General features: G+C 49.9%; 2 protein-coding genes across 12 annotated transcripts in view; one reads left to right on the top strand and one right to left on the bottom strand.

Annotated features, from left to right (window-relative positions):
* SLCO2B1 (solute carrier organic anion transporter family member 2B1) overlaps window positions 1-6,834 on the top strand; it is a 50,940-nt gene extending 44,106 nt beyond the window's left edge. For all 6 annotated transcript variants that reach the window (XM_033862272.2, XM_033862270.2, XM_033862269.2 and 3 more), the window contains 4 exons: window positions 1,917-2,080; window positions 3,454-3,518; window positions 3,819-3,939; window positions 4,956-6,834. In XM_033862272.2, the coding sequence (XP_033718163.1) occupies window positions 1,917-2,080; window positions 3,454-3,518; window positions 3,819-3,939; window positions 4,956-5,136 (531 nt within the window). In that variant the 3' untranslated portion in view covers window positions 5,137-6,834. The remainder of the gene's footprint in view (window positions 1-1,916; window positions 2,081-3,453; window positions 3,519-3,818; window positions 3,940-4,955) is intronic.
* Window positions 6,835-7,239: 405 nt separating this feature from the next.
* The window catches only part of ARRB1 (arrestin beta 1), a 122,578-nt gene continuing 104,969 nt past the window's right edge, over window positions 7,240-24,848 (bottom strand). For 2 of the 6 annotated variants that reach the window (XM_033862266.2, XM_073808450.1), the window contains 2 exons: window positions 20,995-21,134; window positions 7,240-17,259 (listed from right to left, as the gene is read on the bottom strand). The gene's annotated coding sequence lies outside the window, so the exon portion shown is untranslated. The remainder of the gene's footprint in view (window positions 17,260-20,994; window positions 21,135-24,848) is intronic. The other 4 variants (XM_073808449.1, XM_073808451.1, XM_073808452.1 and 1 more) reach the window with 4 other exon arrangements.

The raw sequence follows: 24,848 nt of genomic DNA, 5'->3' as shown, positions 1-24,848 counted from the left end.
CACCTTCTGAATATCTCTCAAATCAGAATCCTTTTCTCCTTCCCCCTCCCCCTCCCTCCTGCCTCTCTACCAGCCTCCCCAGTCAGGTCCCTCCTCTTGCATCAGCCAGCGCAGCTTTTGTGCCATCAGGTCTTATCTCTCCCGTGCTTCAAATCTTTCCAAGGCTCCCAGCTTCCATCTCAGGGCTTCCCAGCCCTTTTCACATTGGGAAGAGTCTCAAGCTGCCAAAGCTGGAGGTGAGAGGCCCAGAGAGTTCCAGCTGCCTGGAGTTCACCAGGTCACCCTGAGGGCTGATGTGTTCCCTGCACGCCTGTTGCTCAGCTGAGGCCGAGGTCTCTGGGGCACACTGGTTGGGAAACTGTGATCTAGGGGCAGAAAAGAAAAGCCAGGTCTTCCTGGCTCAGCTTTGCTCCCGTTGAGGCATCTGAGGACACTGGTGGTCTAGACCAATTCTGAAAGAATCTGAAAAAAGGTGGTTTTCCAGGCCACCTTGGGGCTGGGAACGAGGGTTGCAATCAAACGCGAGCCTGAGGACATTTCATTGCACTTTAGAAAAGGGTCAGCTTTTCCTCATTCTTCAGCCTTTGGTGGGGCCCCAGTTTTCCGGGCGTCTCCTATTAGACTTTTCACCTGACAGGAAGGAGGGCTAGGACTTGTCCTCTGGCCCTGTAGCCCCCAACCTCAGAAAGCTGTGCTCCATTGCACAAGGTTCTGCAAACACCTGGCGGCCAAACCTTGTTTCAGGCCTCTGCTCACCTCTCTGGGTTTGCCTCACTTAGTACTGAACCTGAGTATTTTTTCCTTCCTGCCAGCTCATAGATGCTCTCAGGACATTGTTTTCATTATTTTATTTTATCCAGCATTTTAGATTGCTGTCAGCAGGATGACTGACAGGGCACCTAGTCCACCCTGCTTCTGGAAACAGCAGTCAGGTTCTCTTTCGTGTCCAGGGTTCTTCACAGTGTGGCCCCAGCACACACACACCCCACACCCCATGCAAAGAGAAGGCAGAGAAGGCCTCCCCTCTGCCTTCTCTTTGCATGCATTCTGCTCCCGACAGAAGGAAAGATTTGCTGGCTCCTTTCATGCCACTGTGATTTTACACTTAGCTTTCCCTCTACTCATTCCAATTGTCCTCTTGGTGAACTCCTATTCATTCCTCAAGACCCGAATCCAACACCCCTCTTTGGCGAAGCCTTCCTTGCGCCTCCTTTACCTGCTGAACCAAGACTCCCACTGATGCTATCTGCCCCTCTCCATCCTGTGCTTGAATCTCTCCTTGAGAATCCACTCTAGGATCCAGTGCCCTGGAAGACCTCAGTAAAGCGGGAAGGGGGAACACTGAACTGGAAAATCTGAATTCCTTCCTCAAAATACTTTGTTGCTTTAATTCCTTGCACAGAAAGTCAGGAATTTGGAACATTCTGACATCACCAGGTGAAAGAATGAGCGAGTGTATGTGGTGTATGAGTGTGTGTGAGCATATAAGTGTGTGAGTACGTGTGTGGGGTGTGAGTGTATGTTTGACAGTATGTGTGTGTATATGTAGTGAGTATGTGTATGTATGTGTATGAGAGTGTGAGTACATAGGTATGTGTGTGAGTGTGTATGTGTGTGTGCTGTGTTGGGGGTGACTCTCTTCTAGTTCCCTCTCCCTGTCCTCTTCTCCACGTCCCCTCTCCCCACAGCCCCAGCCTGGGCTCAGCCCATTTGTGTGCAAACAGCCTGTGTACCTGTCAGGCTGCTCAAGCCATCCTGACTGAGCCAAGGGGTCAGAAATCCCAGCATCCAGCCAGCTCTGCCCCAGTTTGTGTGTGTCCACGGGTCTCTCATAAGCCTCCTGGGGCCTCACCCCTTGGCCAGCTGCTTGTCCTTAGAGGTTCCTGAAGGCTCTTCTTCCCCCCTCCCCACCCTAGGTCTTCTACACCAACTGCAGCTGCGTGGTAGGAGGCGGCCCTGTGCCAGCGGGCTCCTGCGACTCGGCCTGCAGCCACCTCGTGCTGCCCTTCATGATCCTGGTCAGCCTGGCTGCCGCACTGGCTAGTGTCACCCACACACCGTCCTTCATGCTCATCCTAAGGTGAAAGCAGGGGCGTGCTGGAACCAGTGCATACCAAGAGGTTCTTAACCACAGGCAGGATAAGGGATCCTGAGGGAGGTGTTCAAAGAAGGAGGTGTCCTGGCCCCCAAAGCAGACCAGCCTCTCACTGTCCTGTCTACATCCTCATGGCAACTGCTGAGATGAAGTTTTCTCCCCATCTTACAGATAAGAAAACTGAGGCTCAGAGAAATTCAGAGCTAGCCCCGGGTCATGTAGCAAGTTTTGGGTGGAATAGTACTGATGCCAAGGCCCAGAGCCCAGACCCCTACTTTCCCCAGAGGAGGAGAGGCCACACCTAAGCCCCTGCCCTGGCCTCCAGTCACAGTGAGGAGGAAGTGGGGGAGCGTCACCTGACTCTCCGCCCCACCCGACCTGCAGTGAGCTGGTCACAGGTGGTGCACCTAGAAATCCAAACCCCATCAGTGTGGTCTACGACTCTTCCACTTCAAGTCAACAAGCACTAGGTGCCCACTGTGGACCCAGTCTGTGCTGAGCACTGCCTCTTGGTCCAAGATCTTTCTGGCCCTTGTCCTGAGGGGCCTGCTGGGACTGACAAACTGTCGCCTGAAGCCATAAGAGGACCTCAGAGCAGGATAATTCCAAATTTTCATTATGCTGGGATTATTTTATTCCCCATCTGTTTTCTAGAAAATTAGAAGGGGGATGGAGCCCCTTACAATATTAGAAGGCATGTAGATCCGTAAACCAGGCTGGCTGCAAGAGCAAAAGTAGAGGAGTCAGATGCCCCAGCAGGCAGGCTGGTTAAGAGAAGTTCATGCAGGCAGTGTACGGCACAAATTCCAACCCTTGACAGCCATCAGCCGTGGGGTCTTGGCCAAGTCACTCAACCTGTCTAACTATCTGTCAGTTTCCTCACCTGTAAAATGGGCCTCATGCTATACCTACCACATGCGGGGGATGTGGGGGGCGCAGTACAGAATAACTGAGCCATGGTAAGCACTCCACAAATGCCAGCTGCTGGGATGACTTAGGAAGAGGAGCCAGTGATTGCCAGGCACCCCAGGCTGAGACATCATAGTGATCAGGGAAGTTACACGGCGTGTCTGGCTGCCCAGCTCCAGGTTTTGCCAAGTGTAGGAGGAAGGGGAGAATTTGGTGGGACCGGGGGGTGGGGAGAGAGGGGTGTCTGTGACCGGCAACACAGGGAGGTCAGCACAGGGCCCTGACGGTCAGCGGGTATAGCTGGGACCCGGCTCTGCAGGTTGAAGGGAAGCCACTTCAGAACCTCTGGGGGCAGGCTGGTGCTGGGGGTGGGAGAGAAGGGGATGGTGAGAGCCCCTTGGAGGCTGGAACCCTCTCAATCCTCATGTCACCCTGTCCCTGCTTGTTAGGGGAGTGAAGAAAGAAGACAAGACTCTGGCTGTGGGGATCCAGTTCATGCTCCTGAGAGTTTTGGGTAAAGAATGTGCTGGGGACTGCTGGTCCAAGGCCCGGGGGGCACAGGGATGAGTGGGGCCCGCTCCCTGACCTTAAGGGTTCACTGGCCCACAGGGTCACAGATCCGACCTAGGTACCCTGGAGGTGGGTGCGCAAGCAGCTAGACGGCCCATCAGGGAGCCAGCATCCAATACCAGGGTAAGGGGTGGGCTTGAAGGCTGAAGACTTAATGGCCCTGAAGAGTTATATATACCAGGGAGTGGCAGGGGAGGTACCGGGATGCCAGCTTCCATTGTCCCCTGAACACCTCCTCCTCCAGCCTGGATGCCCAGCCCCGTGATCCACGGCAGTGCCATTGACACCACCTGTGTGTACTGGGCCCAGAGTTGTGGGCGTCGGGCCGTCTGCCACTACTACGACCACGACCTGCTTCGAAACCGGTGAGACCGGGGATAGGGGCTACCAGGGGGCTGTGAGAAAGCTTCTAGAAACACTCTTGGGGTCCCAGGCAGGCCACCAGCAGGGAGGGGAGGTCCACTGGCATCCACCTGCAAGGTGACCGGCGCTCCATGCAGTGCTGATCTCACCAGTCCTGCAAGCTAGACATTGTCTCCCCTTTTGATGGATGAGGAAAGTGAGATTTAAGTAAGTGGCCCAAAGTCACACAGCTGATAACTGGCAAAGCTGGGCCTCACCAGTCTGTGCTGGCTGAGTGAGGGGAGAATCAGGGGAGCAGCCCAGGTGTGAGAAAAACAGAGAGTTGGGGTGGGTCAGGAAGATGGCTCTATCTAGGACACAGGAGGCCTAGGATGCAGGCCCCGCTCTGCCTCCCTCATTGCGAGACCTGCCTTTTGGGGACTTAATCTTCCCATCCATACAATGGGGAGCCCAAAGGAACCTGAAGGCAGAGAGGCTACAGGCCCTGGGATGGATGGGCACCTGGGGGGAGGGACTTACTAGCAGAGCTGGGAGTAGGGAGCTGTTCACTTCCAGCTCTGAGGAGTGCATGGTTCCAGGAGGGCTTCCTAGAGGAGGAGAAGACAAGAAGAGTCTTGGTGAATTAGACAAACAGGAGAGGGGATCCTCCTTTTCTTGCGGCAAGTGATGTGATCCAGAGTTGCAACTGTCAGGCCCGCTGAGTCCTTAGAGAGACCCAGAGAGAGGCAGGGCCAGCCCAGGCCATGAGGCAGTCAGCACAGGGCAGGCAGGCTTCTTTGGAGCTTTTCCCCCTTCCAAGGAAGGACCCCCATGGGGGTCAATTCTAGGGGCTCCCAGCCAAAGCCATGGTGACAGGGTCCACTGCCCTGGGGCTGGAGGCCTATCCCCCCCCCAAGGCCTCAACGTCTCCAACTACATAATGGGTGATGATTGCTGATGCCACTCTGCTTCCAGCCCAAGCACATCCAAGCCCTGAATGGGGAGGTCCTGAGTTCAAGGGTCACTTGCTCTTTCCCAGGTTCATCGGCCTCCAGTTCTTCTTCAAGACAGGCTCTCTGGCCTGTTTCGCCTTGATTTTGGCCATCCTAAGGCAGCAGGACAAAGAGGAGGGGACCAAGGCGACCATACCCAACCCTGGCCTACAGCAGCAGCTGTTAGCGTCGGGGGCAAAGAAGGAGCCTGAGGAATCCAGAGTGTGAGCTGTCCCAGGGCCCCATTCTGGCCGGGAGTAGCAGCCATGGCGAGTACCTCCTCTGGGCCCTTTGCCTGAGATTGGGGGTTGGGAGCCCTGTTTTCCAGTTATGAGTCCTCCACTAACTTGCTGTGTGGCTTTGAGCAAGCCACTGACCCTTTCTGGGCCTTTGTTTGCTCACCTGAACCAAAGAGTTACTTGCGGGTTTGTTGTTTTGGCCACTTCTGAAGCTTGAGGGTCTTCCCCCTCTTCTCCCCCAGCCACACGGGCTGACCTGAAACCAGGCTTTCCTGGGTGGAAGGACTGCATATCTTTCCCCCAGGGCCCGAGGATAGAGAAGTGGACAATAGTAGGCCAGGCTGCCCCGCCTACTGGGTCCTGGCCCTGCTCTACTGCTCACCTGGAACACCCTCTCTGAGCCTCAGCCTCCCAGCCTCCATCTCTGTCAGGTGGAAATGAACTTGTCAGCTTTCAGGCCTCTTCAGCTGTGACCATCTGTGTGGCCAGGACAGACTCAGGTCTCCTCCCCAGCCCCGCTCAGCCTGGACTTGGGGCCAGTACAGCCTCTGTTGAGAAGTGTCCATTTGGCGCCCCCTGGAGGCAAAGCCCTGAGCTTTGGGGAGCCGCCCTGGGGAGGGAACTGGTGCCACTCACGACATCCAAGCTAGGCAGGCCTTCAGGAAACCTGGTGTGAGGTCCCCAGAGGCCTTGGCTGTGCGGGGAGCCTCACTCTCTGGAGTCAGGAAAGCCCAGCCCTTGCCCTCAGGCAGGCACAGTCTGGGTGAGGCCTATTCTCTGCCTGGTGGAGAGGGGGACCCAGCTCCCACATTGGGGCATTTTCTAATTTCAAAGACCAAACAAACTCAGCATAGACTCACTGGTACCCACGCATTGCCAAGATTTCACACACTTGACCTGGGCCCACCAAAGCCACTTTGACTTTTGTGACTAGCATCCTAATTTCACCATTTCCTCCCAGGCGCCTGATTCTATGTCACCTGGGGTTGTGTAGACAATGTCTGGTTCTGTGACACCCACATTTTGGGGTAACATCTGGTTCTCTGTGATGCCTGGGTTGGCGTAAGAACCTGTTCTTTGTGATGCCTGGGCTTGTGATCTAGAAGCACTAATGCGTGGCTCTGTGTAATAAGTGGGTCTGTGGGATGCTTGGGTCTGAACAGACAAGTCCTTGTCTGTGTCAGGCCTTGTCTTGCCTTGTCTTGTTTTATGGCTAGTCTTATCTGGCCTGATGATCTCTCTGGGACGGGGAGAGAGTTTCCCAATCTGCTTCCAGCCCAATCTAGTTGCTTGGGAGGCAAGAGACAGGGAGTCAGAAGCAGGAGCTTCCCAAATCCATGTCCAGCCCTGTGCTGTGGGCCAGGGCGGAAGCTGGGGGTTTGGGGGCACACGTGGCTCTGGCCCTCTGCGCAGCTCTCAGCGGCAGGGCTTTGAGGCTATGCCACATGAAAGAAGAGGGAGGTACAGAAGTTCTAATTCCCATTTTTGTTCTGCTGGTTGATACCTTTAAATGTCTAACAGATATCTGAGCCTGTATTTATCAGTGCCAAGAATTTCAGAGTCTCTTCCAACAAGATGAGGCTGTTTGTATGTTCATATTCCTCCTCCTTCCCTCTTGTTTCCCAGGTTTTGCAGAAATAATCTGGAATTATAGATATAGCTTATTATTAAATTTGTTCTTGCATAATGTGTCTTCCGTTACAAAAATCCTTTCTTCCAAACTGCATTAAGGTTTGCAACAACCAGATTATTTCCAGTTATTTAGATTTAAGGTTTGCTGGATTCATTGCTCACCGTTACTTCTCGTAGATTACATCTTCCCCTACCTGTATATTCTGGTCTAATTTTTGTTCGGCTCGACTACTTTCTCTAGTAATGGTTTCAGAAGTGGAATAATGTCGCAAGGCTTTCCCAGTCCTCACCTGTCCAAACTGTCATTCAGGTTTTACAGAAGAGGAGATGGTTCAGAAAGGATAAGCAACTTGCCCAAGATCACACAAAATAAATGTCAGAGCCAGGATTAGATCTAGATTTTGTGGGAACTGACGCTTCCACAATTTGGGGAGTCCTCTTTAAGAAAAAGAGCACAAAATTAGGTAAGAAGGTGAATATTTACTTAGAATGAAAAAAGAAGTCAAAACAAATACATCTCACAATTCAGAAAAAGAGCATAAGATTTTTTACTAACTGCTGTGCATACCTCCAAAATTCTCCCCCTAACGGTTGGAAATAGTTTCTATAGACTAGCTTCTGGTTCCATACATTTTAAACCTGTTTCTCCTCTGTTGTCCATATACTTCCAGGGCCAGGCAGGAGAAAACACTTTCATGTCACAAGATGACCTCTGGATATGACACCTTGATGTCACAATGCCAAATGAGTTGGACTGTGGGTAGGAAGAATCCTAGAAGCCATTCTCTATACAGAGGTAGCTAGCAATGATTTATCTATTCATAGAGGTGACTGAGAACCACGTAAATATATCCCAATGAATCCAAATTAAATTGATCCCCAACTCCACTCCCCCTTAGCATTATTCCAGAAATGTCCATGCCAACTGCTTCACATAAAGGGAAACTGGGACACAAGGACACTTGGAGTGGAAAGAACTAGCCATCTTGACCCATTGTGGTGAAAGTGTCTACCTTTGGAAATTTCCTGAGAACTTGACAACAGGAACATATTGATGAAGACTCTCCCAGGGCCTGGGTAGAGGCCGTGGTGCTCAAGCAGTCTTAGCTTCATGCTGAGTCTACCTCTGGGTTGAGCTGAGATTTGAAGAAGACGAGGTGCTTGTGCTTAAAATCATCCAGGCTGGTCAGGGAGGAGACTCCAGGAGTAATCACAAGAGAGACATGGGGCTGAGAGCCAGGGGTGGGACAGGTAAGGGCCAGCGACTTCCCAGGGATTCAGGGGGTCCAGGGAGCAGCCCTCTTCCCTGACATGGCCTCTGGCCAATGAGAAGCCGCAAGCAATTACACCTGTGAGTTCACTTTCTTCTCACCCTGTCCCTGAGAGTTGGAGGAGAAGGCATTAAGTCTCCTACTAGATTCTATGGTGGTAAAATCCAGCAGAGAACAGGACTGGAACCAGAATGAAGATCCTGACACCTGGTCCGGAGTTCCTTTAGGCTGTAGACTCATGCTGGGAAGTTGCAGGGCAGGCAGATACCAGGGAGCCAGGAGCCATGATTGGAGCACAAATAAACGAGGAGCAAGAACTGGGACTTCCCTGGTGGCGCAGCGGTTGAGAATCCGCCTGCCAGTGCAGGGAACACGGGTTCAATCCCTGGTCCGGGAAGATCCCACATGCCGTGGAGCAACTAAGCCCGTGCGCCACAACTACTGAGCCTGTGCTCTAGAGCCAGTGAGCCACAACTACTGAGGCTGCATGCTGCAACTACTGAAGCCCACGCACCTAGAGCCCGTACCCTGCAGCAAGAGAAGCCACCGCAATGAGAAGCCTGCTCACTGCAATGAAGAGTAGTCCCCGCTTGCCGCAAGTAGAGAAAGCCCGCGCGCAGCAACGAAGACCCAACACAGCCAAAATAAGTAAATAAAATACATAAATAAATTTAAAAAAAAAGAATCTGCCTGCCAAGGCAGGGGATACGGGTTCGAGCCCTGGTCTGGAAAGATCCCACATGCCGCGGAGCAATTAAGCCCGTGCGCCACAACTACTGAAGCCCGCATGCCTAGAGCCCGTGCTCCGCAACGAGAAGCTACTGCAATGAGAAGCCTGTGCACTGCAACGAAGAGTAGCCCCGGCTCACCGCAACTAGAGAAAGCCCGCACGCAGCAACGAAGACCCAACACAGCCAAAAATAAATAAATAAATTTATTAAAAAAAGAAAGAACCCACAGCACCCTTGACATTCTTTAGACATGTTGAATTCTTTCCCCCTAACAAGCCCCTACATGTGCTCCTCCCTCTACCCAGCTGGCCTTCTTCACATCCCCACCCCATTGTTTGCCTCTCCATCCCGCTTCATGAAGCCCTGTCCAAACTTCCAGACCCAGCTCAAAGGCCACCACCTCCAGGGATGCAGCATGGTATAGGCAACGGGAGTGGGTGGCAACCACCTCAGGGAATCCATTAAAAGGTATAGACTCTCCATTAAAAATGCACACAAACTTATACACAATTGTGCCCCTGATTTCAGAGGTTGGGGATCATTTGAAGCCTAGCTGTAGACCTCCAGTGGAGTGGAGTGAAAAGAACAGAGTTTTAGAGTCAGTCAGATTTGGGTTCAAATCTAGACTCTGCCACTGATTCACGGTGTGACCCCAAACAAGATTTAACTTCTTTGCCTCTCAGTTTCTTCACCTGTAAGGTGAGGTTGATCATTCCTGTCTCTCAGAAGGTATGAAGACAAAATAATGATAACATACTCATTCACAGGCAGTGTACCTAATGATCAATATTTGTAAGTTTCCTTCCCCTTCCCTTGTTCCTGAAAGGAGAACATGGGGGTGGAGGTGGGAGTGGGCAGTAAGGACAGGGAGAGGCACCACTGAGGGGAGGCACCACCCTCGCTCTGCCCTGCCCTGGCTGCAGCTCTGCTTGTCCCCTAATCTTTCTTCCACTGTCAGCCAGGGCTCAGCCTGCCCAGTCTTATCTCTCCCCACAGCCAGCCTGGGACAGCTTTTCTCAGCCAGATTTACATTTTTATTGATTTTCTTTCTCCCTTCCAGAGCAGTCCCTTCCTTCTGTTTCCCCTTTTGCTATAAAATGGGCTAACCCTGGAAGCAGCAGTTCTGGTGCTGGCCAAGAAGTGATGGTTCAAGGATAGATTCATTCACCATAAATTCATTTATTTATTCAAACACCCAATCAACCAACAAACCACATGGCTGCTCTATGCCCCTGTGCTGGCACTGCTGGGGGGACACAGCCATGGGTCCAGTACAGGAAACTCCCGGTATAAGCAGACAAGCTGACACATAGTAATAAAAGCATGATTAGTCATATAGGAGGGGGAAGAGGAAGCCACGTATTCTTCCTGGGGTCACCATGGAAGGCTCTCCAGAAAAGGTTAAATCAGAGCTGGCCTTAGAGATTAGGCAGGAAATTCCCAGGTAGAAAAGATGCAAATAGACATGAGAAACAATGGTATGAGCAAAGATAGGAAGGCACAAGAGGGCAGAGTGTGTCTGAGATGTGGTACAAGAGCGATGTGGTTGGGATGTACTGCACGTGCAAGGCCATCAGGAGAGAGAGGAGAGCTGAGGCTGGATGTACCAGTGAGGACCAAGCCTTGAGTTCCAGCTGAAGGCTTTGGATGTCTTCCTGAGGACAAAGAGGCGCCCTTGAAGCATTGACTGATGGATTATTCAATTGACTGGTTATTTTAAGCAGGGAGTGACATGACAAGATTTGTGTTTTAGAAAGGCTGCAGGCCGCACCCTGGGGGCTTTGAATGGAAAAGGGAAGCTGGAGGCCAAGAGCTCAGGCTGGACACTGGTGCTTAATCAAGAGAAGAAGTAGGAGGCCTTGAACCAGGTCATCCTTGAAGTGGGGACATCTAAGATGAGTCTTGAAAGATGAGTAGGACCATACCAGGTGGAGAAGTTGGGAACAGCGTCCAGGGAGAAGAAACTACACAGATAAAAACTCAGCATACAGAGAGCTCCTGGCAAGCTTGGGGAATTTTCCACTAGTTCGGCAGGGCTACAGTGTGGTCTAAGAGAAAGGTCATGGTGAGGGATGTAGCTGAAGAAATGGGTCAGGGCCCTCAGTTTCTCTCAGTATTCTCTGTCTCTTGAACCTAGACTCAGGTGGGAGAGGAGAGGGAACACTGGCCACTTGTGCAGAGGTGACAGTGTGGAGCTGCCTCCCCTGAAGACTGCGAGAGGCTTTCCATGGTCACAGCACTACATTTTACAAAGTCCCTTCACACTTGATCCTCATGGCTTCCTGACGAGGAATGTAGAACAAGGACTATTGGCCCCGTATAGTGGATAAATTATCTGAAGCCTAGAAAACTACAGGAACTTGTCCAACGTTGCTCAAGAGCTCAGGTATCCCCCTTTTAAAGTCCAATGTTTTTTCTAATAAACTTACTTGTCCCTGAATCACATACACACAATAGATGTCGTAGCTACTAACTAATGTGATTGGAATGGGGAAAAGCATAAAAAAAGCACATCAGAGTAAGAGATCTCCTCCTGTCCTCAATTCCTCAACCTTCACCCTGGAGCTGGAGACATTCCAGCCGAGAAAACCAGGTTCCCTCTGCTTTGGAATCCAATAGACATGAGGACAAATCGCAGCTGTGTCACTTTCCACCTGTGAGAAGTCAACTGCATTCATCTCAGCCTTAATTTTCTCATCTGAAAAACGGGAGAAACAAACCCTATCTTTCATAGAGTTGTCATGAGGACTTAATGTGATAATGTAAGACTATAGTAGTTAACTATTGCTGAGTAACAAATTACCCCAAAACTTAGCAGCTTAAAACAACAAATATTTATGATCTCGCACAATTTCTGAGGATCAAGAACCCAGAATTGGGCTAACTGAGAGATTGTGGCTCAGGATGTCTCATGAGGTTGCAGTCAAGTCTCAGCCAGGGCTGCAGTCATCAGAACGTTCAATGGGGCTGGAGGATCCACTTCCAAGCTCCCTCTGTGGTTGCTGTCAGGCTTCCATTCTTTGGGGGCAGTTGGTCAAAAATTTCAGTTCCTTTTTACACAAACTTCTCCACAAGACTGCTCATGACATGGTGGCTAACTTTCCCTAAATGAATGATCCAAGAAAGAGAATCTACCAATATGGAAGCCACAGTATCTTTTATAACCTAACCTTGGAAGTGACAAACCTTTATTTTTACCATATTCTTTTGGTCACACAGACTAACCTTGGTACAGTGTGGGGCAGGAACATAAAAGGGTGTGGATACCAGGAGGTGTGGCTCTTTGGGAACCATCTGGAAGCAGGCTACCACAAGTGTCCAGAACAATGCCTGGCACCCAATAGGTACTTATTCATTTGCAGCTGCCATTATTCTCCCTGTGCTCACAGACTAGCTGGGAAGACAAGATTTGGACATGAAAAGAGAGAGCTTGGCAAAGTAGACTGCAACTTGAATTGGGCAATGCTCAGTCGCCTGATGGAAGAGGGTCTGCAGGACCAAGGGGTGGAAATAAGGGAAGGTCGCCTCGCAGAGGTGGAGCTGAGAGGCCAATTCAGCGAGGAAACAGAGGGTGAGTGTGGCACACACTATCTGTTGCCTTCCCGCAGCCAATCTCCTTTTCCTCTTTCCAGTAGCAAGGTGCCCAGCCACAAGGACGATCCAAGCCCTTCATGGAAAAGCCTTCCTCTTTGCCAGTGAATAGTCTAAGAGTAGACATGTGACTTTATTTTGGTCAGTGAGATATAAGGGAATGGTCTTCTTGGAAAGCTCCCCTCTTGGATAAGAGAGGCATGAGAGAAGATCCTTTGTCTCCCGTGCTCTTTCTTCCTGCTTGGGAGGACATGGTACTTGGTGTCACATCAGCCATTTTGTGATCACAAGGGGAGTCTCTCTCAGGGCTTAGAATGGGAAAAACCTGGGTCGTCAGAGACATAACCAGACATATTCTGGTTGAATAACCAGACCAACCCTGGCTCCACCTTCCTCTGGCTTCCTCGTTAAGGAAATAAAAGGTTTAAGCCATCAGGTGTTTTCTTACTTGCATTCTAACTGATTCAGTGAGCAAAGCATTCCAGTTCCCTCTGGGGTTTTTTCCTTTTCCGCAGGAAGGTAGAGTGAAACTGTGGAACAGGAAAGGGCCCTTGGCTGGGAGGCAGGAGTCCTTGGTCTAACCCCAGCTCTGCCTCTGAGTTGCTCTGTGATCTTGAGCAACTCCCTGCCCCTCTGGGCCTCCAATAATCACAGGTAATATTTATTGACTGCTTGCTGTGTGCCAAGCACTCTGCTAAGAGCTTCCCTTGCATTATCTTATTCAATCCTCACATCAACTCTGCTATGTCAATATTATTATTCTCTTTATTTTATAGATAAGGAGACTGAGGCCCAGAGATATGAGGGAATTTGCCCAAGCTTACATAGCAAGTTAGTGCTGGATCTCTGGACTCTGAATTCATGCTCATCTTTCTCTAAAGCCAGGCTCCTGACCATAATGCTATACTGCTTGGTGGTAAAAGGATGTCTCTGGACAAAATGACCTCTAAGGGCCTTTCCAGCTCAAATATTCTTTGACTTGCTGCCCCATTTCTAGCTACATGATGAACAAAACAGCTTATCCTAGAGAAGAAAGAAATAAGGACTGTCTTTAGCCATCTGAAAAGCTGTCATATGAGTGGGAGATTAGACATACTCAGTGTAGCTCAGAGGACATGAACTGGACAAGTGCGGGGACACTACCAAGAGAGAGAATGCAGCTTATATAAGGGAGAGCTTTCTAGCTTCCATTCAGCAGGGGTAGGGGTATGCACAAAGGCAATGGCTCTCCTGTCATGACATTTACACAAGCCTGTGTTAGATAAACATTTGTCAGAAGTACTGCATTAAGTAGGAACAGGATTGAACAGCTTAAAACTTGTGGTAGGAATTAAAGAGGATAATGTACTCTAGTATATTCTAATACTCCTAGCACCATAACTGATACAAATAGAGGGAGTCAATAAATTGCTGTTTCTTTTCTTTTTCGACACTGAGATTCTTGGATTTTAAGATTCTCTAATATGGATTTTTGGCCCTTTGGCTCTAATATGCCACAGTTCTATAATTTCAACACATTGTGATTCTGCCCTGCTAAGATGCTATGATTTTAATACTCTAACTTTCCGTGATTGTGTGGCTCTGGAAGCTGAGCAGTCTATGATTTTGTAATTTAATAGTCTCTAGCTTTAACAATCCAAGATTCAATAAAGTATCTCTCACCAGCTCTAGAAATATGAGGGAGTGGCTCTATGCTGTGCTTCACTGGCCTGGACACACATTGGACTACTACCTCTGCTCATGTTATCATTCCACTGCCTTCCCCCACCCCAGCCTCAGGCTCTCCATACCAAAAAACCCTCCTCCCTGATTCCTACCCCTTCTTCACTCCACACCTACAACGTAGGTATATTCACTCTCTATCTGCTGGTGACTTTTCATTAACTAAGAACCTTCTCTGTGTCCAGGCTTGTGCTTATTCCAAAAGGGATATAAGAGAATGAGAAGGTATGGTTGTAATTCTCAGGGGGCCTAGGATCTAAGGACTCAAATCCCTTGCTTTTGTTTAAGTTCAACTCAAACTTACCTCTACCAGGAAACCTTCCTTGACTGACACTAAATATCTAGCACCAGTAACCTTAATCACAAACGTGAAGATCTGACTTCTTTGGTTGATTATAGTGCACATTTTAATTTATCTGTTTATCATGTTTTCCAGATTATAACTGAGATTCCCCCATAAATTAAGAGCATGTCTCTTCAACCAAACTGAGAGTTTTGTAGAGGAAGACCATGTCTTCCCCATCAGACTGGAAGCTCCATGGAGACATGGTCCATGCCTCCCTTATATCATACTTGAGCTAGAGTTAAAAGCAGAGTGATGTTTCTCCACCAGATTAATAAATACCCAACGGTAAGTTCATTTTTCTGCCAATGGACTGAGCATTTTATAGAAGCAGAGGCTACATCTCCCCTTAATATGGGGAATCTCCAAAGGCCAAGGGCTGAGCTTCCACTCATGCTGGGGGCATCTCCCTGAGATCAAAGGGTCTAGGGTTCTCCCTTCTCTTTCTATTTCTTTAATCCTAGCTCAGGACTCTAGCCTGAAGAAGAGATATTTTCTCTAAATCAGATAGACAAATGAAAAAGAGGAGATTAAGGACTCAAGCCTCTCCCCCAACAAGTCCAGGGCCTTTCTTGCTCTATCCTGGGCCATCTCCTAACAGCTGCCATCCCTCTGCCCAAACTGGGCCCTTCCCAGCCACTCGAGCAGCAAGTGAAGATGTCAGCACCTTGGACAGCACCCAACCCATTACAGGACTTGGAGCCAGCGGAAGCCAAGCTCTCCAACTCCCTTAGCCTCTGGGTGATGAATTTCCTTGTTTCTCAATTTGATTAAAGCCCAGTAGATAACCAGAGTCCCTTGTTTCTTTCTCTTTTCTCTTCCGGATGAACATAATCAACTCCATCAGGCTTGGAATACTTGCTCTTAAATACTACCTACCCAGCCCCGGCCTAGGCATGAATCAGGGACACACTGCTAAAACACTTGGAAGACTCACACGTTTATTCCTGGAGAATGGAGGTGGGAGAGGAAGCGCTCCCTGAGATGTATAGGGGCTGTGAATGGACGTGAAATGTGTTTGGGTAAAGAAAATCCTGAACTGAAACTCAGGAAATTTGAAGCTTAGTTCTGGATAAGCTTTACCACTAATCTAGATATGATCTAGAGCAAGTGGCACACCCTTTATGAGCCTGTTTTTCCATTTGTAAGATGAGGATGTCGGATTAGACAATCTCAAATGTTGTGTTCAGTGCTAACATTCTATAGGAACATTTAAAACAGATAAGGAAAGAGATTTGCCCAAGGTCATATGGCAAGCTCATGGCAAATGTGTGTCTGAATTCATGGCTCCTGGTTTCTACTTCAGTGTTATTTCACTCGCACAGTACTTCCCCCTTAGTTCACATCGCAGACTTTTTGCCTGGGGACAGAGCTGAAGAAGTTGAAGACAGGTGGGATAGAGTTCATTGGTGCCAACAAAAGGAAATAAAATTTTAAGATATGTGGAAATGCTGATCTCTATGCAGAGAGCATAGTAGAAATAACTAAGATTAGGGGGAAAGGACCACCTCATAGAGACAGAAATTCAACCCTAAACTCAGAGAAACCCCGGAAAGGTTTTGTGACTTGCCCAAGGCCATCCAGCAAGGCAACTGTAGAATCCTCTTAAAGAAAAAGAGTGAACTCTGATCCTGATCAGGTGTTGGGAGGTGCCCATGTCAGAGAAGAGAAGAAAAAATATAAATCAGGAAGTATGTATTAGGTACTAAAGTGTGCCCAGGTCTGCACTAAACATCTTGGCAGGAACATACAGAATAAGACATGAATTCTGCTTTCTCCATCTCTGATGTGCTGCTTCTTCTGCTTGGAATTACTTCCAATGCATCTACGTATGTCCAAGTACTGCTGTTCCATCAAGGCTCAAACCAAAAGTCTCCCCTGGTGGGAAAGCATCCATAGCCTTATCCAGATGCCACTTCTCTCTCCTCTGAATCCCCAAAGCATTTCCTTTGTTCCTGTTTTATAGTACTCAGCATCGTCTGCCTTATCTGCTCCCATCCTCTCCCATAATGAGTGAAGAGAGAGAGCGAGCCTGCATTTTATTCAGCTTTGAATCACTCAGAATACTCAACACAAGATCTGAAATATAATAGAATCTCAGAAAGTATTGGACGGCTGAATAGATAGATGGATGGATGATGAATATAGATGTATGGGCGACTCAGAGAGAGAGAAGATGAAGGGATGGGTGTGTGGATGGGTGAGTGGGTACACGGGTGGATGGTGGGTGAATGTATGGATGGACAGATAAGTATATGACCATATAGGTGGGAAGAAAATGGATAAATGGGCACCTGGGTTGGTAGGTAGGCGGGAAGATGGAAAGGTGAATGAGTACAAGAATGATTCTATGGACGGCTGAATGCAAATGTATGTAGGTGGATAATGTGGTTGGTGAATGGATGGATTAATATATAGTTAGATAGCTGTGTGGGTGAATGAGTGGATGTATAATTACATGATTATATGGAAAGATAAATGTCAGGATATGTAGAAAGAAGAATTAGGGGAAACATGGAGGTATTCCTAATATCACAAAGGTCATTTTCATGGAGACTTTCCATTGCTAATGTCAGAAAAATGACTATGGGGGTGAGCTGACTCTGTGCTTAAGCTGAGTCAAAAGTGTGCTAAGGTTGCAAAAGATCTCAGCCTGGTATCAATGAAAGTCTAATATCATGATCCAAAAAGGTGGTGGTCCTGCCTTGGCCTGAGCTGTTCACACTGCCCTGGAGCCTGTGTTCTGCTCTGTGCATCTGGAGGGATGATGACAGCCATGGCTTGTCCACATAGGCGATACAGCGAGGAGTAATCTGTAAAGCCTACCAAATGAGGAAATGGTGAAAGAACCAGGAGTGTTCAGCTTGGAGAAGAGAAAAGTCAGGGGTGATAATCATCATGGCTCAGGATCTTGCTGGCTATCCTGGGGCATGCCCTGTGGCCCCAGAGGCAAATCTAGCTCCCAGAGGAAGTCACAAGGCTGAGGTCTCAGCCTCATGCGAGAAAGGCCATCATACAAGAGAAGGACTTTCTTCGGGGAGTGAGCTTCCCATCTCTGGGGCTTCACAAGTAAGATCTGGACATCTTCTATGAGAGAAGCTACAAAGTGGAGACTTGCTTGATGTGGAAAGTAAATAAGGGCAACTCTGAAATCTCTTCCCACCCCCAAATTAAAACATCTGTTCAGGGCTTCCCTGGCGGCGCAGTGGATGAGAGTCCGCCTGCCGATGCAGGGGACACGGGTTCATGCCCCGGTCCGGGAAGATCCCACATGCCGCGGAGCGGCTAGGCCCGTGAGCCATGGCCGCTGAGCCTGCGCGTCCGGAGCCTGTGCTCCACAACGGGAGAGGCCACAACAGTGAGAGGCCCGCATACCACAAAAAAAAAAAAAAAAAAAAAAAAAAAAACCAAAAAAACTATCTGTTCATCTCTTTGATCCTCAACAATTAGGTTCAGCTGTGCCCTGAGTTCATATTGGAAGGTAGGGAATTTCCATCCAGAGCTGAGGGTTTGGAGAGATTTGGGAGACAGAAATGGGGTCTAATGGGACCCTCAACTTTCTGTGGAGGTCTGGGGTTGAGTAATCAAGAGAAACTGAAAATGTCCTTTCAGAGGCCCAAATGACAGAGGAGGGAGAGAGTCAGAGCCACCCAGAGCCAATCCGTGACCTAGATTCTCTGTAATTAACAAGCCTACGTCACTGACTTAGGCTTCTGTTGGCTTCTGATCAACACTGTCTCCCCAACCCCGCCCAGCTCTCTGGTATGAGAAGATTAAATCAATTAGGAGGAGGAGGAGATCTGGCTGGCTCTGGTTGGGAACAGTGGATAATTCACTTACATAACAGAGTACTGAGGTTTGGACTTGGCCTTTGAGTAGTGGCAGTGGATCCCAGATCCCAGCTTTTGGGAAGAGACTTCAGGAGTCGGGAGTAAAGGCAGAGGGAAATAAAGGGGGTCCAGGGGGAGGGGCAGCCATGACCCCAGGCGGAGGCCCATATTCCATCTTCTTGCTGAGAATACCCTGTTCTCTGGGCTGAGAGAGGGACAAATTGAAAAATCACTCTTCCTTCCCCCAAGTGAGGGGGGCCCAGCCACCAAGATTATTCATAAATGAAAATCTGACAAAGCCTCTCTCCTTAGCCTGGCATTTAAGGCCCTGCAAACTTTCCTGGGGCATCTCCTGCCTCCAAGGGGTGCGGGTGGGTAGAGAGGCAACAAACACCTCCTGGTTTTCCCTCTGTGCCAGGTCCTGGCTAGGCACTGGAAGTACAGAGAGAAACAGACGTAGTTCCCTCAGAAGCACGGCCTAGTGGGGGGACACATACCCACAATGCTGTGTGCCAAGTGGTAAAACAGAGGCCCGCATGGGCAGGACCCAGAAGGGTCACAAATAAGGGAGGCCTCCTGGTGCCAGTTCCAGAAGGCTCCCCAGGGAAGGCAGTCTCACTGAGCCTTAAAGGAAGGATGGATTAGTGGGAGTTCATTGGGCTGACCTGGTTGAGGGAGGGCCTTGGGTGGAGGGAACAGCATGTTCAAAGGCATGGCAGTAAAACAGCTTGGCACACATTCAGGGAACTAGTTGATGTGGCTGGAGCTTAGAGCATGAGTTAGGAACGGGGGAAATGAGCAGGAGAGGTAGCCAGTCCAGGTCTCGCTTCTGATGGCGTGCCAAGAAGGCACTGAGGCAAGGACCCCAGAGTCTCTGATCAACCTATGCTTCCTGAGCACGGACAATATGCCAGGCCCTGTGCTGGGACTGGGGGCGGATGGAAGTGGGGAATAAAGAGATGAATGAGACTCAGGCCCTGTCCTCCAGGAGTTCTAGAAGGGCACACAAATATCTTCCGTTACCAAGCTGATAGTCCCAGCTTGGCTCTGGGTGGGATTCAGGCCTGGCTGGTGTCTCTGGAGCTCTGCTATTGGCTGGGTCTACCCGCAGCCCCTTGCCTAAGGACTGAGATGCCCAGGCAAGCAGTCTTGTTGGTCAAACGTGACCTGGCCTTGGGACTTCCCTGGTGGTCCAGAGGTTAAGACTCCGTGCTCCCAATGCAGGGTCCCCAGGTTCGATCCCTGATCAGGAACGAAGATCCCACATATGGCAACTAGAGAGCCCGTGTGCCACAACAAAGACCCAGTGCAGCCTAAATAAATAAATAAAAATTTAAAAAAAAAAGTGACCTGGCCTCTGGGGTCCTGCTCCTGCCACCTAACTCCTGAAGACCAGTCCTGTGGCAAACAAGGTCCCCATGAGCAAATCCAGATAGATGGAAGAAAGTGACGCCCTGAGCTGGTAGCGAGGGAGGCAAGGTATGGGTCGAGAAATGCTTAGGAGTTATACTGGAAGGGTCTTGGGAGACACTCAGGGTTGTTATCTCGGGTCATGCCATCCTATGGGAAACAGGAGGATGTAAGGTCAGGAGGAGAACAAGAGGAGTTGCAATGGTTTCAGGCTCCTCAAGTTACAGGATTCGTCAGGCGGAGGCCCATGGAAGCGTAGGAATTCAAGTGGACCACACACAAGCTCCCTGTAGGAAGCAGGCATGTGGAAATCCCTCCCTCACCTGTTCTCTCCCTTCCTTCATACTTTCCTTCGGCAGCTCTCAGTACCTCTTCTATCCAAGCGGGCTCTGGGCTGAGCAACGAGGCACAGATCTAGGGTCCCCCTGTTCTTTGTCCAAAGGACCAGGATTAAGCACAACATTCTAGCATATCCTGGACTTGCCTGCATTAAAATGTTGGCTGGGAATTGAAGCTAGGGCCTGAAATGTATTCTACTGTTGGAAAGATTTAGGAAGTAACCTTTGTGATTGCAAGCAACAGAAACTGACACAGACTAAGCAAAACGGAAAAAAAAAAATTATTAGCAGTTCCACTGGGCAGCTCGGAATGGATGGGAAAACTGGAGAACCACCTGAGTGGGCAGCTGGATTCACAGCCAAGGTCATACCATAGGAATAGCTGGCCCCAATGTCTCCACTAGCGCGAACTTTGAACATCTCCACCATACTGCCCACCCAGACGTGGCACTGCTACATGATGTAAACACAAACGAATGCTAACGAATCTTCTTCCCAGCCTCCTCACTAATTGTCACGTCAAGGTCCTGAGCCAGGTACAACTGGCCAAATTGGCAGGGGGTGGTGGTGGTAGAGTATCTGGCCCCTTTTGGCTTTGAAATGGAAGATTGGGTCCTCGTTTCCATAAGGACTCCCATAGTGGGGGATTTACTCAAAATACAAAGCAACGGACTGGTTTTAGGCAGCAAAAACTGTGACAAATGTCCACTACACTTTTACTGAGGAGTCACTAAATGCTGGGTGCATTCCAGGAGTTTTATATAAACAAACCAGCAAAGCAGGCTCTCTTTTATAACTGGATAATGGTTGATCCCATTTTATAGCTGAGGAAATTGAGATTCCAGAGGTCAAGTAATTTTCCCAGAGTCACTCAGCTGGTAAGTGATGGAGCCAGGATTCCAATACAGGTGGGTGGTTTTGTTGTTACAAATACATTATGCTGTCTCCCAAATTGTAAACACAGAGAATTTGTACTTACCATTACTAACATTTTATGTAAAGTGTGGGGCACAGAAAAATGGCTCGAAGTAAATGTTCCAATATCTTCACACTATGATTGATGGGATAATAGGATTATGAGTAAATTTTTCCTGCTTTTTTATGTTCTTCTGTACTTTCCTTTAAAAAGAAAAAAGAGTATGTGTTACCTTAATAATTATAAGAAAAAATAAAATAAAAAAACAGTTTTAAAGATTATGACAGTGTTAACCCAATCATGGAGAAAATATGCATAGAAAAAAGACTGGAAGGAAATTTGTCCAAAAAGTCTCTGGCTAGTGGAATTATGGGTCTGCTTATTTTTCTTTCAACTTCTACTTTCCAAATTTTCTATAGTGAGCACTCTGAAACAAATGTAAAATAAGTTTTATTTTTAAAACCAAGCATAAAAATGATATTAACAAAGAGACGCATGTCTTAGTCCTTTTAAGTTCCCATAGTCACGTCCTATAGTGGTTTGGAAACCAAGGTGGTTCTGGGTTTTCTGGGGCAGCCTGGCGGTCCCTTGCAGTGTTTGCTACCAGAGCTGGCATAGCTGGTGTGCATCACAGTCACCAGTTATCTCAGGCTGAACACTCTGAGCCAGGGTGGGAATAACCCAGCATTCCCACCTCTTGTAACAATGTACATGTTATCAGGCTCTGCTAAACTGTGAGGATTCAGCTCCGGAGGCTGGAATCTTCCTCTCTGCTGGTTTTATCTCTCATTTCCCAGGCTTCAAGTTTCGCCTTCCCTCCTACAAATGGGGCGGGGCTGCTCAGTCCTGTGAAGTTTAGGCCCCTCTGAGGTGCCTTCTGTGTCTTCTTGTCCAAGCTGCAGGTGCCCCATCACCTCTCCTCCCTGCCCTGCCCAATGCCAAGTGCTGTGGATGGACAGAGGCTGGAGGTTTGGTCCTGTCTGGTGGAGGAGTCAGTCTTCCAATCTCAGGGAGACTCTAGATTATTCACTGCCTTAGGAATGTCCCAATCAGATGGAAGATGCAGTTCCTATTTTCCAGGAGTTCCCAGTGTAACGCAGCGACAAGACAGGAGAGAGCAGGGGTTGATTCATATGGGAAGACATCCGTCTCAGCCACCCTGACTCCTAAAGCTTCTGCCCTAGGACACCGCTACCTCCCTACCCCCTCCTCCAGGTGGGACAGTCACGGTCATAGCCTCCTGGGCCCTCTGGTCCCTCCCCTCCTCCACCTCCCCAAGCACAGGGAGGTTTCTTGTGCCCAGTGCATCCTCTGGCATCCTCCACCCCCCACCGCTCCCCTCCACTCCCACTTCTCCCTTCCTGCTCCTCAGTTTCTCCCCAGGCAAAGCAGGGAGCTAGATAACCTTACAGGCCCTTCATCTCAGTGGGGACATTCTGTGCCTCACTGCCCCTTCCAAGACCCCTCCCATTCCTTCCTCCTTCTCAGCTTCTTCACCAGTCTGCTCCCTCTCCTCCTCCGTTCATGTACACCCCCTTCCTGCCAAGCCCCCAGAATCTCCAGGTGGAGGCCCACTTTGGCTGCTGCAGTAAGGGATGCAGTGGGGTAGAGTGGAGGTGGCCAGGAGAGAGAAGGGCCCAGGCCAAGGCTGAGGTCAAAGAGGATGGGCAGGGCAGGCAGCCAGCCCTAGCAGCCCAGGCCAAAGCTAGCTCAGCAGCTTCAGCTAAACTCTAGCAAGGCATCTACGCTTGGGTGGCAGCCCCAGAGCTGAGAAGCTCATGGGGGAGGAGAGCATCTGCTGAGGTCGGCACAGCCTCCGGAAACCTCTCCAGAGGATGACTGAGGCCACAGAGAGTCCCAGCCCAAACTCTGGACTCAGCGATGAGAGGAAATGACACTTCCTCCTCCCTAGGGAATGTGACTTAGGTCCTGGAAATCTAGAATCCAGGGCTGAGAGGGTCCCCAGAGGACACCTGCTGGGTATAGGCATCTCCTCTACTCCCTGATGGGCTGTAGAGCCCTACCAACGAGCCTTCTGGGGCGGGAAGCTCATTCCCTTCTATGGCAGCCCATTCCACCGAGAGCTGGTTCACGCTCAGTTATCAAACTGCCACCAGTGACTCCTCTGTGCCAGGACCTGGGCTGGACCGTGAGGATGCAGAGATGAATGTGGTCCCTGCCTTCAAGGAGCTCTCCATATGAGAAGGGAGACAGACACTGACCACACACAGTGATGGGGGAGTTGAGGGAGCCCAGAGGCAGCCCAGAGCCAGCGTCAGGGCAGGGTGGGGGTCAGGAACTGCTTCCCAGGGCAGGCAACGGATCCCAGGGGCCCTTGAATAAGCAGCTTCAATTACCACCTAAATGCCAACAAGTCCCAGCTCTGCAGCTCCAGCCTTGGCATGGCTCCTGAATTCCAGACTTAAATATCCAACTGCCCATTCAGCCTCTCCACTTGGATGTCTTGGCATCTCAAACTCACTGGGATCGAGGCAGAGTTCACCCTCTCTGCCCACCCCGGACCCGGTCTTCCCTCTCTCAATGAATGATCCCATCATTCACAAGCCAGACACTCCAGAGCCATCCCTCCCCCTCACCCCATATCCAGCCTGTCACCAGGCCCCGAGTGACAAACCCACAACTTTTCCCCACCTCCACGCCACCACCCAGCCCAAGCACTGGCCTCTTCTATCTGCACTCCTCCTTCCAGCATCTCCTCAGTTGTCTTCTTCACTCAGCCCCCTTCAATCCTGCAGTGGCAGCGATCTTTCCAAAAAGCACATAAAATTGTCACCTCTCTGCTTAAAAGCCTTCAGTGGCTTCTCCTTGCCTTTGGCATAAAGTTTAAGACCTTGAACAAGGCCCGCAAGGCCCACCTGGCCTGGCCTTTGCAGACCTCACCAATTGTGTCTCAGCAACGCCCTCCTCCGTCTCTTGACCTCTTGTCTCTGGCCCACCTAGCTTATCCCTGCACCACAGAGACCTCTGTACATGTTATTCACATTGTCTCCCCCCTGAGCACAAAGACGTGGTCTGCCCTCCTTTCCTCTTCCAAATTGACTCCCAGGATGTCTGTTCTTTGCATGTTCACTGCCCCTGAACACCAGTCTCTGGAATCTTCTCACTTGAAAGAACAGCTTCAGGACACAGCCGATGGTTACAAAGTAACCGGCAGACTTGGAGCCCAAGGTCTCAGAACCTCACAGCATTCCCAGAAGCGCAGCCCTGACTCTGGCTCCCAGATGCCTTCCAGAACCCCTACTCTGCCCCTGCTCTCTTCTTTCATTTCTGGGCTGGGGGCTGGGAGTGGAAGGTTGGCAAACCTCCCCATCCCCTCAGCCCTGACACTTCCTGGGCCTTATAGTGAGCCCAGAGGGGCAGAAATGAAGTGCCTGGCCTGGCGCCCTCTGCCTGGACCTGCACCCCGTGTGCTCCCTGGGCTCCCAGATCAGGCAGCCGTACTCAGGCCTCAGGCCACGTACTGCCTCCTGTGCAGTTGGCCAGGACTTCCCAAGGCAGGGGGCCTGTCTTCACTGGGCTTCCGCAGCACGCAGTATGCCCAGGACTGTCAATTTGCCTGTGGTTGTGTTGGTTTCTCTGCCCAGACCAGGTGCTCAGCTTGCTCAGGGGCTGGGTGTTTTCATCTCTGCACCCTGAGCCTAACTCCAAGGTGGTCTCAAACGAGAGGCTCAGAAAAGCCTCAGCATTAGAATTTGGGACTAACACCACATAAATGTGTGTTTTTGTCTTCTTCTCACGTAAACTGCTGTTAAGCAGTCCTTCATCCTAAACACTTTGTGAGAAGGTGGACCTAGGCGTCTGACCAGCCTTGGTTTTGATGCCAGCTCCATCTGTTTCTAGCCGTGACCTAGAGCAAGTGCTTAGCTTCTCAGGGCCTCAGTTCCTCCCCCTATAAA

Source organism: Tursiops truncatus, chromosome 8, assembly GCF_011762595.2.
Source record: "Tursiops truncatus isolate mTurTru1 chromosome 8, mTurTru1.mat.Y, whole genome shotgun sequence".
Lineage (NCBI taxonomy): Eukaryota > Metazoa > Chordata > Mammalia > Artiodactyla > Delphinidae > Tursiops > Tursiops truncatus.
The sequence above is the reverse complement of the archived record's forward strand: the minus strand, read 5'-3'. Positions and strand labels throughout refer to the sequence as shown.